Source organism: Prunus persica, chromosome G6, assembly GCF_000346465.2.
Source record: "Prunus persica cultivar Lovell chromosome G6, Prunus_persica_NCBIv2, whole genome shotgun sequence".
Lineage (NCBI taxonomy): Eukaryota > Viridiplantae > Streptophyta > Magnoliopsida > Rosales > Rosaceae > Prunus > Prunus persica.
The window spans coordinates 7,521,347-7,539,937 of record NC_034014.1 but is presented as its reverse complement, the minus strand read 5'-3'; the positions used below and the strand labels follow the sequence as shown (position 1 = coordinate 7,539,937).

Below are 18,591 nucleotides of genomic sequence, written 5' to 3'. Positions count from 1 at the left end.
ATCGTTCCCTCTTTGATTTGCCCCCACGATCCATGTTGACTTTGGACAGGTCTGTCTCCACATCTGATCCGCTCTTCGACATGCTTCTTTGAATGATTCGAGCTTTCGCTCTGATACCAACTGTCACGGGATGACTTTTTCGGAGTCTTCCTTCCGTGCGGCCTTAGACTTGATCGCCTCTCGAATAAGCTAAGTCAGCCTCCTTCCTACAATACAAGATCGAACCAAGCAAAGAACAATCGCAAGAGCAAGAACACAATAAGAACGCTTAAGAAAGTTTGGGAGAATATATGCTTGTATTGCTACTCAATGCTTTACAAGTTGTGAGGTGAGGATTCACAATGTGACATCCTCCTTATATACATTCCCTATCCTACCTACCATCATGGTAGGTGGCTAAGATACAATATCACCTACCGGCATCTACCAACTACTACCACCAACCATAGTCTACCTACTACTGTACAACGAATCTGGACATGTGGGCCAAGAGATCTAGCATGATCAATCCAACGGGTTGGACCTTGAACATGCGGGCCGTGACACTTTACACCCAAAACACATTCACCAAAATCTGATGACATGAGGGTTTCTATTTCTGTTTATCTAACAGATTTTGGTTGTGAAAAAGATCAATTTGGTTTGTTTAGGATCAATATGTTGAGAACACTCAGAAGAAACTATAACACACGACCTTGAATGAAAAGTTCTTCTAATTGATAACAAACTGCAGGCTTATAAAGCCTTTTACAAAGAGATAAAATCGAAATAACAGCCCACGTTTGCAACACCCTAAAACATGGTAACAGACTAAGAGGAATTTGTTAAAAACACTAACACCTAGTCCCTAAAGAATAGGACTTATTAACAGACTGATTAACTAAAAGATTTGAATAATAAAAACTGTTAACTCTAACAGTCTTATCATTCCCTCCCTTAAACTGTATGCAGAATGCATTCAGGTTATATTAGGAACTTCACACACGCCCAGCAAACCACGAAGCTTCAAAAACACCTCCAACCTGAGCGGCTTTGTCATAATGTCAGCTACCTGGTCCTGAGTATTACAATGACTCAAATCAATCACACCATCTTTTACCAGGTTACGAAGAAAATGAAACCTGATGTCAATGTGCTTGCTTCTGCCGTGAAGAACAGGATTCTTGGAGAGTTTTATAGTTGAACTGTTATCACACAGAATTGTAGTGCATTTCTCCTGTACATAACCAAGCTTCTCTAAAACTCTTCTTAGCCAAACACACTGACAAGCGCATGAGGCAGCAGCGATGTACTCTGCTTCAGTGGTGGATAAGCTAACCACAGGCTGCTTTTTGGATGACCACGACACCGCACCAGAACTAAACATGAATACACTCCCGGAAGTACTCTTGCGATCATCTACATCTCCAGCAAAATCACTATCTGAATAGACTGTGAGTTGCTTACAGCCTCTTTTCTTGTAGAAAATCCCCAGACCAGTCGTTCCCTTCAAATATCTAAGCAATCTTTTTGCTGCCAACCAGTGTTGCTCTGTAGGACACGACATGAACCTGCTGATAAGACTCACACCATACATCAAATCAGGTCTGGTTGCAGTTAAGTACATAAGACTGCCAACCACCTGCTTAAACATACTTGCATCAACCTTAGCTCCCTTCTCGTCCTTTGACAATTTGCAACCTGGAACTATGGGGTTCTTCACCAAGTTGCTGTTGTTCATGCCAAATTTTTCTAAAACTTCATGAGCATACTTTCTTTGACTCACATAAATCCCATCAGAATTTTGTAGTACTTCAACCCCCAGAAAATATCTCATCTTTCCCAAGTCAGACATGTCAAATTCTGACATCATCGACTTCTTAAACTCTTTGCACATGCTCATGTCATTCCCAGTAAAAATTAAATCATCAACATAAAGACTGACAATTAAGAGCTTACCTCCTTCCTTCGACTTTGTGAATAGCGTGTGTTCACAATAACACTTTTCGAAGCCTTCTTTAGCAAAATAGGCTTCAATTTTACTGTACCAAGCTCGTGGAGCTTGTTTGAGGCCATACAGCGCCTTATTCAGCTTATAAACCTTGTGTTCCTCACCCTTCTTCTCATATCCCTGAGGCTGTTGGACAAACACTTCCTCACTAAGCTCACCATGCAGAAATGCGCTCTTCACATCAAGCTGAAAAATACTCCAACCTTGTTGAGCTGCTAGGGCAATTACCAAACGTATGGTATCTAGTCTTGCAACTGGAGCATAAACTTCTGTGTAATCAATCCCATATTGTTGTGCATATCCCTTTGCCACAAGTCTAGCCTTGCACTTGTCTATCTCACCACTTTCATTGAGTTTTGTTTTAAAAACCCATTTAACTCCAATGGTCTTCACTCCTTCAGGTAGGATAGTCAGATCCCATGTTTTATTACGTTCAATAGCCTTAATCTCTGCATTCATGGCGTCTCTCCATTTCTTGCTCTTCACAGCTTCCTCGAAAGTAATGGGATCAGCTTCTGTGAGAGTTATCATGGCACTCAAGTCTTCTTCTTCTGACAAACCCTCTCCAGTTTCATAATCTTGCATCCAAAATGGAGCTCGTCTTGCCCTCCCTTCAACTGGACCCAAGGAATTCCCATCATGTGACTCACTGGAAGGTGAGCTGGTGCTGGAAGGTGAGCTTGTGCCACTTGAACCAGCTCCATTTGTGCCATTTGAGCCAACTTCTTCATTCTCGTTAACTTCTGCTCCAAGTTCCCCTTCATTCTCAGTTTCATCAACTTCTTCTTCACTATCACCCCACTCTAACATATCCAAAGCCATTTCTTCCCTGCTCATGTCCCAATTCCAGCCCTTGTTCTCCTCAAAAACGTCCCTACTAACAATTATCTTCTTAGAGACCGGATCAAACAATCTATAAGCTTTCGACTCATCGCTAACTCCCAATAAAACACACTGAATGCTTTTGTCATCCAACTTGATTCTTTTCTGGTCTGGTACGTGCACATGAGCCAAGCACCCAAAAACTCTGAAATACTCCACTGTAGGCTTCATATCACTCCATGCTTCCTCTGGAGTTCTCTCTTGCACAGCTGCAGTAGGGCACCTGTTGAGGACATGCACACACCATCTCACAGCTTCTGGCCAGAAAGCCTTTGGAACCTGCTTCTCAGTGAGCATACAACGCACCAAATTCATCACAGTCCTATTCTTTCTCTCAGCAACTCCATTTTGCTGAGGAGTATAGGCTGTGGTTAATTGCCTGGTTATGCCATTTGCCTTACAAAACTCCCCAAACTCATTTGAGGTGAACTCACCACCTCTGTCAGTCCTCAAACATTTAAGGTAGGCACCTGTTTCCTTTTCAACGCAAGCCTTATAACTTTTAAACATGGTAAATGCCTCTGATTTTTCATGCAAAAAATAAATCCAAGTCTTACGACTAAAGTCATCGATAAAACTCAAGAAATACCTCTTGTTGCTATTTGATACAGGCGTTATAGGGCCACATATATCGGCATGTACCAGCTCCAGTTTTTGTGATGCCCTCCATAGACTTCCTTTTGGAATGGATTCCCTGTGCTGCTTTCCAACCAAACACGCTGTGCATAACTTTGCAGGATTTATAAGAGAAGGCAAGCCACTGACCATCTTTTTGGATTGAAGGGTTCTCAATCCTTTGAAGCTTAAGTGTCCGAATCTGCAGTGCCATAAATAACTCTCATCTTCTGTCACAGCTTGAAAACAAGTAGTAGCTTTAGGCATCATCGCTGCGAGCACAGCAAACATCCTGTTCACGCTCATCTCGGACTGAATGATTAGACCCTTACTAGGATGAAAAACTTTGCACTCCCCATGTTGAATCAGAATTGCCACACCTTTTTCTTGAAGCTGCCCCATACTTAACAGGTTATTTTTCAACTCAGGAATGTAATAAACCTCAGAAATTACCTGAGTGATTCCATTCACTTGCATTCGAACGTTTCCTTTCCCCATAACTGCCATCCTTGAGTTGTTGCCTAGTTTCACAGTTTGCCTGAATTGAACATCCAAATCCGAGAACCATTCTTTATTCCCACTCATATGATTACTACAACCTGAATCGAGAAACCAGACCTCTTCTCTCTTAGCATGGTTAAGCTCTACATAGGACATTAATAGCAGCTCTTCTCCTTCATCTATTTCTGCATAGTTGGCTCCCTTCTCCCAACTGGGACACTCATACTGAAAGTGTCCTAATTTGTGACACTTAAAACACTCGATAGTGGCCTTGTTGAAAGGTTGTCTTCCACGACCTCTTCCTCTTCCTCTGAACGTCCCTTGGCCTCTTCCTCTGCTAGTGTTGTCTTCATGAGTAACCTTGAGAGCCTGCTCCTCTCCTCGATGGCCATTCATTCTTTGTTCATGGACCAACAAACTACTCTGCAGCTCGTCAATAGTCATTGTGCCCAAATCATTGGACTCTTCAATGGAGCAAACCACATAATCAAATTTTGAAGTCATGGACCTCAAAACTTTCTCATTGATGATGGTTTGGCTCATTGTCTCACCATGAGCCTTCATTTTGTTGGCTATAGTGAGAGTACGAGCAAAGAAATTATCAACAGTCTCTCCCTCCTTCATGTGAAGTGTCTCAAAGTCCCTCCGAAGTGCTTGCAACTGTGCCCTCTTCACCTTGGTAGAGCCTTGGTATTTATGTTTCATGGAGTCCCAAATACTCTTTGATGTGTCTCTGTCGAGTATAGTCTCCATGATATTCCGCTCTATAGCTTGAAAAAGGTAATTCTTTACCTTTAAGTCCTTCAGCTTCTGCCCCTCGACCAATTTGCGTTGTGCTTCTGTCTGTTCTGTTGCCACCACCGTAGAGACAGATTGTGTCTCCACCACCGAAATCCCATTCTCTATGAGATCCCAATATTCCTTAGAACGGAGAAAGTTCTCCATCAACATCGCCCAATGATCGTAATGTCCGTCAAATTTGGGAATGGCCGGCTGCACAAAACCACTGCTATTGCTCTCCGCCATTCTGCTTGACTCCCTTACTCTGAAAGAAAACTGCGGTTTCTTTCCACACACACTCACAATCAGGCCCCCTGTGATGGAGCTCTGATACCAATTGTTGAGAACACTCAGAAGAAACTATAACACACGACCTTGAATGAAAAGTTCTTCTAATTGATAACAAACTGCAGGCTTATAAAGCCTTTTACAAAGAGATAAAATCGAAATAACAGCCCACGTTTGCAACACCCTAAAACATGGTAACAGACTAAGAAGAATTTGTTAAAAACACTAACACCTAGTCCCTAAAGAATAGGACTTATTAACAGACTGATTAACTAAAAGATTTGAATAATAAAAACTGTTAACTCTAACAGTCTTATCACAATATTCATGTGCACCTACCATACAAAACAAAATGATCATGTCACACATCCAATTCCAAATTAAAATATTTGCATAAAAACAAAAAACCACCCAGATTTTCTCAACTGTTTATCTTCTATTTCTTTTATTGGCACGCCGCCTTGACCGCCATAAGATTATGATATATGTGAGAGCAGCAAAAATTCCAACTGCTGTCATTATAACTTCGTTGTTTAGTTTGTTCCAAATAACCACTTATGTTATTATAAAACAATAAAAAACCAGTTATGTCGTTCTCAAATTCCAACCCTAATTACAAAATTAAAAATTAAAAATTAAAAATTAAAAATTGTTGAATGATCAAAATGACAAGGATCATCTCGGGGCGAGCGAGACCGAAATACCGGTTGGAGCTCTCATGTTGTCGGACCAAAACTTCGACTCCAAATAAAGCTTGGAGATTTTCCCCGACACGCGTCCCATGCTGGGCCGTTGATCCGGGTCCACGTGTACGCACTCCAGAGCCAAACGTGTCAACTTCTCAGCCACTTCCACGGGGAACGAGTCCTTGAGCCTGCTATCCACCCAGGTCCTCAGACCACCATGCCGAATCGCAGCCTGGGCCGAGTCGACCACCGAGGTTCTGATAAAATCACCCATTGTTTTATCAAACCTGTACTTGAAAGGCTCTCGCCCCGACAGGAGCTCCAAGAGCACCACGCCGAACGCGTACACGTCAGACTTCTGCGTCGCGACGCCGGAGGCCTGAAACTCCGGCGACATGTACCCTCTCACCCCTTCGAACTGGTTGTTCCGGCTGCTGGTACGGTTCAATTTCGGGTCGGGGCCTTCGACGGCCTCGATTTCGGATCGGGATTTTGGATTCGGGTCGAGATGGGTGTACGAATCGGTCTCGCCGCAGAGCTGGGCCGCCCCGAAATGGCAGAGGCGGGCGTTGAAATGGGGCTCGGTGACCAAAACGCTGCCGCTTTTGATGTGGTTGTGGACTAGATTGACGTTGAGGCCCGTGCTGTTGTGGATGTAGTCCAGCCCCTGCGCGAGATCCGTGGCGATCTGCATCCTGGAGGCCCACGTGGACAGGACCGTGTAATTCGGGTTGTTGGGGTTCCGGAGGCAGGCTGCCAGGCTGGCGCCGCTGACGAACTCGTAGACTAAGAACGCGTAGTCGCTGGAGACGCAGGCGCCGAGGAGCTTGGTGATGGAGGTGTGGTGGCTGCGGCAGAGAGTGGAGAGCCGTTGCCTGAGCTCCGGGGTGGAGAGCTTAACGCGGAATTTGCGTTGGAAAATGACGGCGTCCTTGCCGCGGAGGGTGCAGCGCCAGGAGGGAGTGGAGGAGGAGGAGGAGGGGGTGGGGTTGAAGCGCTTGGAGAGGAAGTTGTTGGTGGCGGCGCAGAGCTCGGAGTAGTCGTAGAGGATCGGGTTTTCGGGGACGGGGAGGGAGTCTTTGAGGATGGAGAGAGAGGTTGACGAGGAAGAGGTGGAGGCTTGGGACTGGGAGGAGAGCTTGTAGCTTGAGGTGGAGGTGTAGCGGCCGCTTAGGGTGTTGGAGATTGACGGCTCGAAGGAAGAGGCGGTGGGTTGAGCCAATTGCGGGGTGCGCCGAGGAGTGGACACGGGCTGGGTGGCGTCGACTGACATTTTGGATTTGCACATATGGTGGGTGTGCAGAAATTGGGTTTATTTATTTAATTGTTAGGATTTTGGGAACATTTAATTTAAAGAGTGGTGGTTCAACTTCAACGCCGGGTTTCTGCGGAAGCGAATTAGTAAAAGTATGATGTGGTTGGCTCATTTCTATTGTGCGCCAGGCACGGAGGCGCATGTTAGTTGTGAGGGCTGCAAGTATTATCTTGTGTTTTAGAGCAACTCCAGCAAGGAGCTGAGCCCAAGGCTGGGGGGAGAAAAAAAAAAACATGTTTCCAGCGAGGAGCCTAGGCCTGGACGCAAGGTGGGACCCAGCAACCTGAGCTGGCCCGAGCTCCAGTCCTTGTTTTGGTGCTAACATCATCGCTATAGTACCGCTACAATAATACAGTGCTACAGTGCCAGGCGCTACAGTACCGCTAAAAGTCCACGTGTCGCACTCTGGGTTCTCCGATCATATTTTTTTCTCTAATCCAACGGCAGCCAATTTTTGTGCAATAAAAAAAATGAAAAAAAATACCAAAAAATTATTGATTTTTTTTTCCTATAAATACCAAAATTTTATCCGATTGAGATATGAATTTTATAATAAATATTAATATGTACGAACCCAAAAATATTATCCGAAAATATTATCCAAATTAATTATTTTTATTAAAAAATTTGTGAAAAAAACAAAAAAATAAATAGTAATTGTTATTAGTCATGGGAATGGGTGGAAACACAAAATACTATTTGAAAGGGCAACTACTATTCACGTGAATAATGGCTGTCCTAGCTCCCCCTTTGCCATGACAAGGGGCAAATGGGTGGAGTTGCTCTTATGGCAGGAAAGGAAGGCAGGGGTTCAACATGAGCGAGCGTGGTGAGATGGTAATGTGTGAGTATGTGTGAATAGTGGTTGTCCTAGCTCCTCCCTTGCCATAGCAAAGGGCAAATGAATGGAGTTGCTCTTATAGCAGGAAAGGAAGGCAGGACATGAGCGAACGTGGTGAGATGGTGATGTGTGAGTATGTGCAACGTGAACTGTTGAGGACATTTCGCTTTCGTTGCGTGGTTTTTTTTAGAAGTTTTTAATATGCCTACGGCTCCTTCCCGGTGCTCTTGGGGTCGGTCAACAATATTATTTGGTTACAAAAGGAATGTGGGAGGGAAATTCGGACTCAAATCTTGGGTATGGAGGTAAACGTATATTGTCACCGTAGTTACAACCCCTCAGGCCCGCTACGATATGAATTGGCACGAGCCACTAGACTGGGGTTGAGTTTTCTTTACTGATTTTGCTCGTGTGTATGATTGAAAATTGATGATGGGCCATATCATTATATTCTTGTCAACGAGGATAGAAAGTGAGAGGGGGGAAAAGAATAGTAGGGTGTCAATTTTTAAAAAAAAGAAGAAAAGCATATTGGTCAATCAAGACTATATATATATATCCTCTGGTTTTAGTGACATTTTTCTGAATTTTCAGTGAACGTGCATATAAAGATATGGACTTGTTCTATGTGGAGCACGCGTTGTTTTATGTGGAGTATGTGTGGTGGTTGAACTTTATATATGAGTACATGTGGCCGTTGAATTTCATATGTGACCAAATGTGATTTGATACCATGGTGGATACTTATTTCTCTATATATAGCCTAGCAAAGTTTTTCAACTTTTAAATGTATGACATTTCTTTCAATTCTTACACTTCCCACTTTAGCTCAGTCAAGACCACGTTAATTAAATACTTGCGTGAACAAGTCCATATTAATTTAGCTCAGTCTAGTCATTCTTGAATACCATTCAACGGATGACAGCTACACATGCATATGTTTCTTTCTTCTTTTTTCTTTTCGAAATTAAAGCTCTTGTTTGTTTTTTTTTTCTTTTCAACAGAAAAAAAAAAAGAAAAACAAAGAAGAACAAGGGCCCCATTCCATTTGTTGGATTAGTGAAACCAACTGGCAGATTGTAATTCCCACGACCGGACCGGGGTCTACTAAGCAAATCAAATCTTCCACAGCAACGAGGTCACCCCACACGTACTGGCCCGTCTCTCTGAACACCACAAGGTCTAGTAAGCAAATCAGTTTTTGTCACAAAGAGGGTGGTGTTTATGTTGCGGAGATACATACGAAAAACGTAACTGTTTTAAAAATACGTACATGTATGTGTAGTACAAGATTATACTTGAATTTACCAAGTGTACCAAACAACTTAATTAGTATGTTCAGAAAAGTTGTTGAGGGCAAGTGTCCTCTTGTTTTGTGTATAATTATAATACCTAGAATATCGTTTTCAAGGTCCTTATAATGAGTTAGCATCGATCTTCTCCTCTGCAAATCTGTCAGCTGCTGCATGCGGAGAGCACATGCAATTTTTGAATCCAACATGTTTTCCTAAAAGGCAACCATTTTCGCTACCACACGCTAAATTTTTGAATCCAACAAGTTTTTCCTTTTCCTGTTGGCTTTCTCTGTTACTTAAGTTATCGAGATTTGATCGATCAGTGGATCCAACGACGTGGAACACTAGGAAAGATGTCTACATAAATTGGCATATATGCACACAATGCTATGAATGCAAACCCTTCACTTGAGAAAGTTTCTCTCTCATTTGATCAATCAAACACTTTAACTTCCTCTGGTAGTTTGCTAGCTACACTTGCAACCATCATGTCGTCTTCTCATGAGAAAGGAGATGAGGCAAAGAAACCAACACAAGGAGGAGAAGAAGGATCATCTTCAGGCACCAAAAGAGATCCAAATTGTCTGTATGTCATAAAAAGGAAGCCTGGTGGTCGTATAGACACCATTTTCGCAAAAGTGGATCCTGCTGAATTTGATGGACTAGAGGCTCTTTATGCCGAGGTCGTGCGCCGGGTGGAGTCTGCATATACCATGGGGAAGGGGCGTGTAAGCGTATCCTTGGAGAAAACTTTGGAGAATGCTGAAAATTATCTGCAAGTATGCATTAGAGGATCATGATCCACGGGACGATGACTACTAACTATGAGTCTGATGGTGCCGCTCCTTGTGCGTAGAGCTGCTGCTGTTTGTGCGTGTTAGCTGATGCAAACGTTGTTGCATGTCGAATAATTAGTTGTAATTGTGTGTTTATTAATTTCAATCAAACCAAAGCCCTCTTGAGGTATCTAGGTATAGCTAGCTCTATCTAGTCTAGATATATTTTCAAGAGAGCCCTCCCTACCTACCTGCAATCTTTGTGGGATTTAACTAGATCCGCACGTTTAGGAGTCAAGAATTAATAGGGGTTTAATTAGTACGTACGTAGTTAGTTGAAAGTTGAAACATGGCATTGGCTTTTGTATGAGTTTGCATTATGAAATCCTAGTTTGTTTCTTTTAATTTCAAAGTCTCTTCTTGCTTTCTCTGATATCCATATATAGTTACCTTGCTTTTTTTGTTCAGATCCGATGCACATAAACCCTATATGATATATATAGAAATACCCCCAACCAAACATTATGCCTTATTATGAACAAGGAGCTGAATGGCGATCCGGTGTCGTTTTCTAGTTTGAAAAAAGTGATGTATTCTCCATCCAAGGTTTGATAAGAAATCTCATAAATGACTTGTGCTGGATATCCAACTTCGAATGTGTAAAGGCGACACACTTGTGAAAAATTGCATCTAATAAACCAATCATACTTGTAAACATAGACAAACTAACAGGACCGCGCCAAATTCTCTCTCGAAATTCGTGATGAACCCTGTTTCTCGTTTGACATCTAACCCATGACGGACTCGCTTTACCAAAAAGCCCTTTAGCCCCAATTTAAATTGTAGACGATATGACTTCTACCAAAATTTCGGCGGAGTCTCCCCTGTAATTGGAACATTATCCAATTACACTGCCTGCAAACAAGTTCTAGAATAAACTCAACTTCCAGCATGCACACGCACAACAGTTCATACTATTCAAATGGGCTTCATGCCCTCTACCCAAACTCAAATGAGCAAGCAGAGTAACTAAAGATTAAGTTTACAACCCCAAAAAAAATAAAATATACAGAGTGATAATAGCACACTCTTACAGAGCGGATATTGATGATGCCTCGACTTGGTGGTCTCGACCTCAGCTATCTAGAACCTGGGGGGTGCAGAGCAAAAAATGTGAGTGGACGAAAACAAACGTTAAACACCATTTATATTCAACATAAATAACCCATTCGTCGTTTTAGAAAATAATGTAAACTTGTTAATTTAATCCTTATTGTAAAACCGTAAATTCAATACCAACAAAGTAAACCCATTAATTTGAAATATAATCATCAAAACCCAAAATCCTTTTTCCCGTAACTATACCCTTGTAGAAATACAATAGCCAAGTAATTTCCAAATATCTCATCTCAATTATGAAATTCATTTCAAATGTTCATACCTGTGCAGAGTACTCTCAATACACACATTCACCACAACAAGATATATATGTACCAGGGGAAACATCCAACTCGGGGACTGTTTGTTCTCAACCACATGTTGGGATCCTACATCATACATGTGGCTAGGGATGAGCAGTCCAACCGGGGAACTATTACTTCTCAGCACGCACTCCGGGACCTGCATTGCACGTGCGGCTGAATCCAGTCCTACGCATAAACTATCATTTTGACACACCTCCCAAAAAGTATATGTGTGCCCTGATGGGTCCCAAAGACCAACTTTAATAATTTTCCATAATTCCATCATCTTTTCCATAACGAACCAGGGGAAGGTACAACAAATGGTGTGTAACCACATAAATCTCATATCCCAAAATATATCCAATTTCATAAACATAACCAAAATCCCAAATCCAACACCACCATAGTCCAAAACTAAATCCATATACTTCAATAATAAAAAATAAATAAATAATAATCCATGAAAATCCCACAATCTCATTAACCCCAAATAAACCAATTTCCAATCAAATCATGTTTCAAACTCGACCAAAAAACAAGTTATGCATATACTTGCCAATATGAAAATAATATTCATTTGAAAACAAAGTCCACTCACAACAAGTCCAAAGCTAGCTCAACTGTGAGCGATACATTGCGCCTGGGTACCTATTTGAGAGAATAAACGGACTTAATTAATTAACGTACCCAACAACAAACTTTAACTCAAAACTCTAGTCCCCGGGTCTCAAAGTGTGCCCAACTCTTAAGAAGGTTTATAGGGTCATTCTAGCACTTCCCGAAGGATGACATGGTCTCGGAAGACTCATGGCCAACCGAATGGTAAAACTTTCCATATTGGTCAATCGGGGCTGCGGGGCCCACGACCTTTGATTTTCGATCCGAAAGTTTCTATAGGTCCAACAAAGTCTACTGATCAAGTTCCGAAGATTTGGTCTCGATCGAGCAGTCTTATCTAAGCCAATCGTACGATCAGACAACGATCGTTTCGCCTACTTAGAATCATTGATTCGGAGTATCTGAGACACTGATTATCGATCCATAAGTTCCTACGTGATCCTAGAGGTACATGAAATAATATACTTGAAATTGGAACCGATCGAGTTGTCCGAACCTATCGAACCCAAATATCACATAATAGGCGCGATATTCGTTCTACAGTTAAACAATAACCAAATTCAAATTTGAGCATACTGTTGTGCTCAGGACGATGTGTGGATCATTCTAGGTTTGAAAACAGATCACCGACACAAGGCGCAGGCGTCGCCAAGCACCACCACCTATTGGGTGTGTTGAGAAAATTCTGGCAACGGAAAATCTCAACTAAAACGGACAACACCTATACCAATGGATCAAGCACAACTAGGGGAGCATATTTCATAACTGCATCGACCTTTAATTTGGCAGGAAGTGACCGGAAAACCATCAAACCGTCGACAATTATAGGGTTTTTAACCCAGTCTCTCAAACTCCCAAAATTAACCTAAACCAATTTCATAAAAAGGTAGAGCACGAAAAGTAGGTGAAGTTTCATACCTCACTCGTTGGATTCCATGGCCGGAGTCGCCAAAAATGCATCGGAAACTTCGAAAACTACCGACACTTCCAGTCGTTCCAGTCCAAAATTCTTGGGTTTTTGAGCTGTGAAAAGGGCTGGGTTAGGTAGGGGACATCGATACGAAACTCTTTGGACTAATTTCGCAGGAAACGGTTGTCAGCAAAAGTTTTGGCCTATTATGTGCGAGAGAGAGAGAGAGAGAGAGAGAGAGAGAGAGAGTGTGTGTGTGTGTGTAAATCTGACTTCACAAAAATTACGGTTGTGCCACTACACTTCTGTATATCATAACTTCTTCGTTTTAAATCAGAATTGAGCGTGCCACATGTCTGCGGACTCGTATTCACTAACTGTAGGCAACGGTGCTACTCAATTTTTCAAAATCTCTCCGAAATAAAAAGTGACTAAAGTGCCCCTACTCCCAAGTGCAAAAACGTAATTTCACAATTAATTACGTAATTAACAAATTATTTGGGACGGGATGTTACAATCTCCTCTCCTTAGAAAAATTTCGTCCCCATTTTGAACCTGGCATTCAAAGAGGTATGCATACTGGGCCCGCATATGGTCCTCGAGTTCCCAAGTGGTCCATTCTACAATTTGACTCATCTACAACACCTTCACTACAAGAATGATTTTAGAGTGCAACATTTGCTCCTTCCGATCCATAATCTGCATAAGCTCCTCTAAGTTAAATTTACTCTCAACTCCATCAGTTGAGATTCTAAGACATGGAAAAGATTGGATACGTACTTCCGTAACATGGATACATGAAACACATCATGGATCCAGAATAGTTTTAAAGGCAAATCATGTCGGTAAACAACTAGTCCAATTCTTTCAAGGATATCCTAAGGTCCGATATAATGGGAACTTAACTTCTCACATTTCTCAAACCTCATCATACATTCCAAGGAAATAATTTCAAGAACACCTAATCATCAACTGCAACTTCAAAATTCTTGGACTAGTTGTTCGCTAACCCTTCTATCAGTATTGTATCGTTTTAGATTTTTGACTGATCAATCTCATTTTTTCTACTATCTTCTAAACAAACTCTAGCTTCTCTAGTTTTTCTCTTACTAGCCTCACTTCAATACATAGGAGTCCTACACTGACTCCCATACAAGGCCTCATTCTTGGGTACACACAAACGAGTAATGGGAACTAGTATATGCTCGAACACGTCTCATCACAAAATTTGTCGGTGAGTAGAAGAAAGGGCTCTTACGCTGCCAATGCTTTCCCTACCAAAAAATAAATAAAAAAATTACCTTCAATTTAAGAAACATGGGTATGGGATTTGGGATTTGGGGTGGGTTGCGGGTGGGGTTGGGGTTAGGGGTTGGTTTGGGTCGTGGAAGACACACAGAGAGATGGCTGGAAAATTTTTTTATTTTAATTTTATTGAAGTTTAAATCTTCTTTCATTTTTATGGTATTCTTTGTTCAAAATCCCCTTAGCTTTATATAATTGGATGTGTGGGCTCCTTATATGTGTCATGTCGGCACTTTAATAGAAAATTTGACAGAAGCTAATGGTAGGGACCAATTTGATGTGTAAAGAGTAATCTTAAGGACCATTAATGTCACAAAAAAACATTAAAGACGAAAGGTGACAATTTCGCTAACCTCAGGGCCTATTTGCGATATAAAAAAAAGCCAAAATTATATGATCAAATTGTATAGTTAAAGAGTATAGCCATGCGGCCATACTATTTAAATATATTCGAATATTTTAACAGTATAGCTGCTCGACTATACTATTTATGATTCTGGACTTCCAATTGTGGTTGGCGTATGGTATTATCTTGTAAACTCTACAGTTAATCCATACACCATTATGCTTATTCTTGCAATCGTATTATGTCTCATGTGCATAATCCTCTCTTAAATGATGACATAACAAAAGAAAAATGGGCATTTGGAAATCTGCAAGGCAGTCTTTTGTACTTAAATGAGTTTTTGGCTCCTTTTTTCCCATTTCAAAAGTACAATCTTTGGTCTTCTTGATGAGAAAAAGTTTAGCAATTTGACCATTAATCAAAATTTGATTTGAGAGCATCTTCAGGAGACTCTGTACTCTCTCATCCCTAGCTATTTTAGCGAAAAAGGACGAAAAACAACTCTCCAGTAGCCTCATTACCTCTGTCGCCATTTTGAGGAGGAGAGAGAAATTTAAGGCTTGCCAAATTTGAAAGCTGCGCAAGAGAGAGAGAGAGAGAGAGAGAGAGAGAGAGAGGTTCGGTGGTGGGCTACTTTTCATTTTGGGTTCTTATTTATTATTTTAATTTTTTAATGAATTTAAAATAATAAAATATTTGAGGTTAGCTAAAATAGAGAGCATTGCTAGAGGAACCACCTTTTAAGTGGTTAGCTATTTTACCTTTCTAGCTATTTTAGCTAGAATTTGGATAAAATTTAGAGACTCTCCTGGAGATGCTCTGACAGAGTATCCAAATGGCAAACTTGGCGATTGTATGCTCCCATAGTGTGAATGGTGTTTCCAAATTACATTCAGAATTGCTAAAAGCAAAATTATTCAATATTTTAAAAGTATAGCCGCACGGCAACATTCGAAAGTATAGCCGCACGGGTAGTTTAGCCCTAAACCCTAAAATTATATAACAAAATTGTACATTTTAAAAGTATAGCCGCGCGGCTATATACTGTAAAAGTTTAAAAAATTAAAAAACAGTATAGCCGAGCGGCTATATCCTTTAAATATATTTAGGGTTTAGGGACAAAGAAACGAACACGAAGCTTGCAGTCAGAAGCCTATAGGGACGAATTTTGGCTGTGGATTCTGGAAAACATAAGCTGGCATATGAGCCCAACTGACGACATCGACAATCAGGTTTTCAAGCTTTGGGGAATTGATGAAGAGTTGGAACGTACGATTATTTCTAGTATTTCTGATGCTTGTCTTCAATTCAAGAGCAGAGATTTTGAAATCAACCCTAAAATTCCCGAGTATAGTCAAATCTTCAAGTATGGGGCACTTTGAAAATAGTTTCTCCATTGAAGCACCATCTCCCCTATCAAATCTAACGCAGAGGTACTTGAGACTCGGGAGATTATCCTACATGTAATGCCAGTGTACATAAGAATGGTTTCTTCCCCTATTCTTGTGTTAAGTATCCCTATGTGCCCTTTTGATGTATGAGAGTATCCCTTTACAAATCGAAGACGACTTGAGAGACTTCTCGGCTTGGAAGCGATGATGCCTTCACTACAAGATCCTGAGCGCTTCAACTTTTGGGTAACTTTATATTTCTCTTTATTAAAATTGAGTATATTGTGGGCTGTGATTGCCGGTATTAATGTACGATTGGATGCAGCTTGGTTCTTTATCAAACCGACATCCTCATGAAAGGTTGGATCTCCAACCCTTGCAAGATACAAGGGAGGTATTGCACTTATCTCCCCTCTTCACATTGGGAATTTCAGGTGCACGTGGGTATGGTATATGTAAGAATGAGATGCTACTTCTCATCTAACACATGTTGTTTGAATTCTCATTTAGAATACTTCGTATATTAATGCCATATGACCTATGATACCTTCAATTTATTTCAAAACAGAGCTGCAAACTTCTCTTTGTTGTCTCATTAGACTATTTTGTATCCAATTTTTCATCTGCATACAATACCGCGCAGATCCCTATTTTTTGTTGTTGTATTTATGGGTTTAACCCGTGTTATTTGTTATAAGTAAAATCCATTTTTTTATTCTTGCCCAATGGGCTAATAGCTGGAAATCATTAGAATGAGAGGTATTGGAAAGAATTTAAATTCTCATTCCCCAATATTGCTTATACAAATAAAATAATAGATTTTCTATTTAAACCCCACACTTCTCTTAGTTCACCCCAACTTTTGATTTAAATTTTCACAATTTCTAAGAAAACCCCACTATCTTCCCAAACTACCCTTAAATACACCCCAAACTGAAAATATAAGAACTAAAAGAGATTTTCTATTTAAACCCCACAATTTTCTTTGTTCCCAGCAAAAAAAAAACACAAACAAATGAAACTCCAAATCCAAAATTTAATACTTTCTAGAGAAAGAGAACAACTTTACCTATCTCCAAGAACAGTAACTAGAATTCTAACACTTGGGTATTGTTAAGAGAGAGAGAGAGAGAGAGAGAGAGAGAGAGAGAGAGAGAGAGAGAGAGAGAGTGAGTGAGTGAGTGAGTTTGTAAACAGGAAGTTGGAAGGAGGTTTCTAAAACTTAATATGAAAAGTGGTGGCGTACGTGTATAGATGTACTAGGGTTAATTAGTGGATGACCTTTTTTGTCTAGCACAGTGGACTAAAGTGGTATTTTAGCCCCAAACCCTAAAATGATATAACAAAATTGTATATTTAAAGAGTATGGCCGGCCGGCTATACTAGCCAAATATATTAGAATATTTTAAAAGTATAGCCGGGCGGCTATACTTTCTAAATACATTCGAATATTTTAAAAGTATAGCCATGCGGCTATTCAAATATTTTAACGGTATAGCCGGCGGCTATACTCTTTAAATATATTTGACACGAACACGGAGCTTGCACTCTCAGAGGACCGAGGTTGTAGTCGAAGTCACAGCAATTTCGCTTCTCTATCAACTCAAGCTTCGATTTGTTTTCTTCGATTTCGGCTGCTTCGTCCTCTGGGTTCAGCACCCAAAAAAGACCCAACCCGCCTAGGAGGCCCGCCCAGCCGCCTAGCGCCCGCCTAGGCCGATTTTCGAACACTGCGATTGAGTGAGTCTGAAACCCGAAATTGAAAATTTTTTGCTGCAAATTTGAGCTTGAGATTGAGATTGGGAAGCCGAAGCAGTGAAGTACAAGTCAAGTCCATTGAAGAAGAGATCATGAGACTCTTAATTCATCTAATTCCATTCCTCTCCCTGTTTCCCGCTTTATTCTCTTCTCTCTTAGCTCTCTCCCAAACGACATGTTCACCTCATCACACCAACGACAACGACGACAATTCCTCCCTCTGTCAACTCCGCCTTATTCTCTTCTCTCTTTGCATTGACGGCATGGCGCAGAAGAAAAAAATACAAAATTTGCTGACTTGGTGTCTGTCTTCAGTGGAAGGAAATGATGAAGCTATCCTATCATGGAGTTTCTGTGGTCTTGCCAATAGCAAGTTCGGTTTTTAGACCCCAACCTCAAATTCTGACTATTTATTTCTGGATTGGTTAAGCAATAGATTGATTGGTTTGGTTCTTCTTGCTTGAAACTTGATAAATCTTTATGCATTCAATATTCATCCATTGATTGTTCTTCTTGGTTCGACTGCTTTTCATTCTTTGGATATTGCATTTCTGTTATAGATTTTGACATTTGATCATGCCCTCTTGTTTGTTGAGAGAAACAAAAGAAAGAAAGATTTGTCTCCTCCTCCTGTTGCATAGGAACCCAAAACCAACCCACCAAAGAATAGAAAAAAAAAAAAAAAATTGAAATATTACACCACCTCAAGTGAAAAATCTAATTCATTTAAGCTTTTATATTTGTTCTTGTATCAGCATTAGTGTTTCTGTTGTGTGAACTCCACCTCAACTCCAAAAAAATTTCATGGCCTAAAATTAGTCTATAATCAAA

The 18,591-nt window shown here is 40.8% G+C and overlaps 1 protein-coding gene across 1 annotated transcript; it reads right to left on the bottom strand.

Moving 5' to 3' along the window:
• Positions 5,558–7,517, bottom strand: LOC18773584 (lysM domain receptor-like kinase 3). The gene has a single exon (XM_020567109.1). It carries the CDS (start codon positions 7,028–7,030, stop codon positions 5,732–5,734), a length of 1,299 nt encoding a protein of 432 aa, XP_020422698.1. The 5' UTR covers positions 7,031–7,517; the 3' UTR covers positions 5,558–5,731.

What these genes read in the sequence shown, in the direction of transcription:
- LOC18773584 (XM_020567109.1), bottom strand. Translation starts at nt 7,030, where the DNA reads ATGTGCAAATCCAAAATGTCAGTCGACGCCACCCAGCCCGTGTCCACT.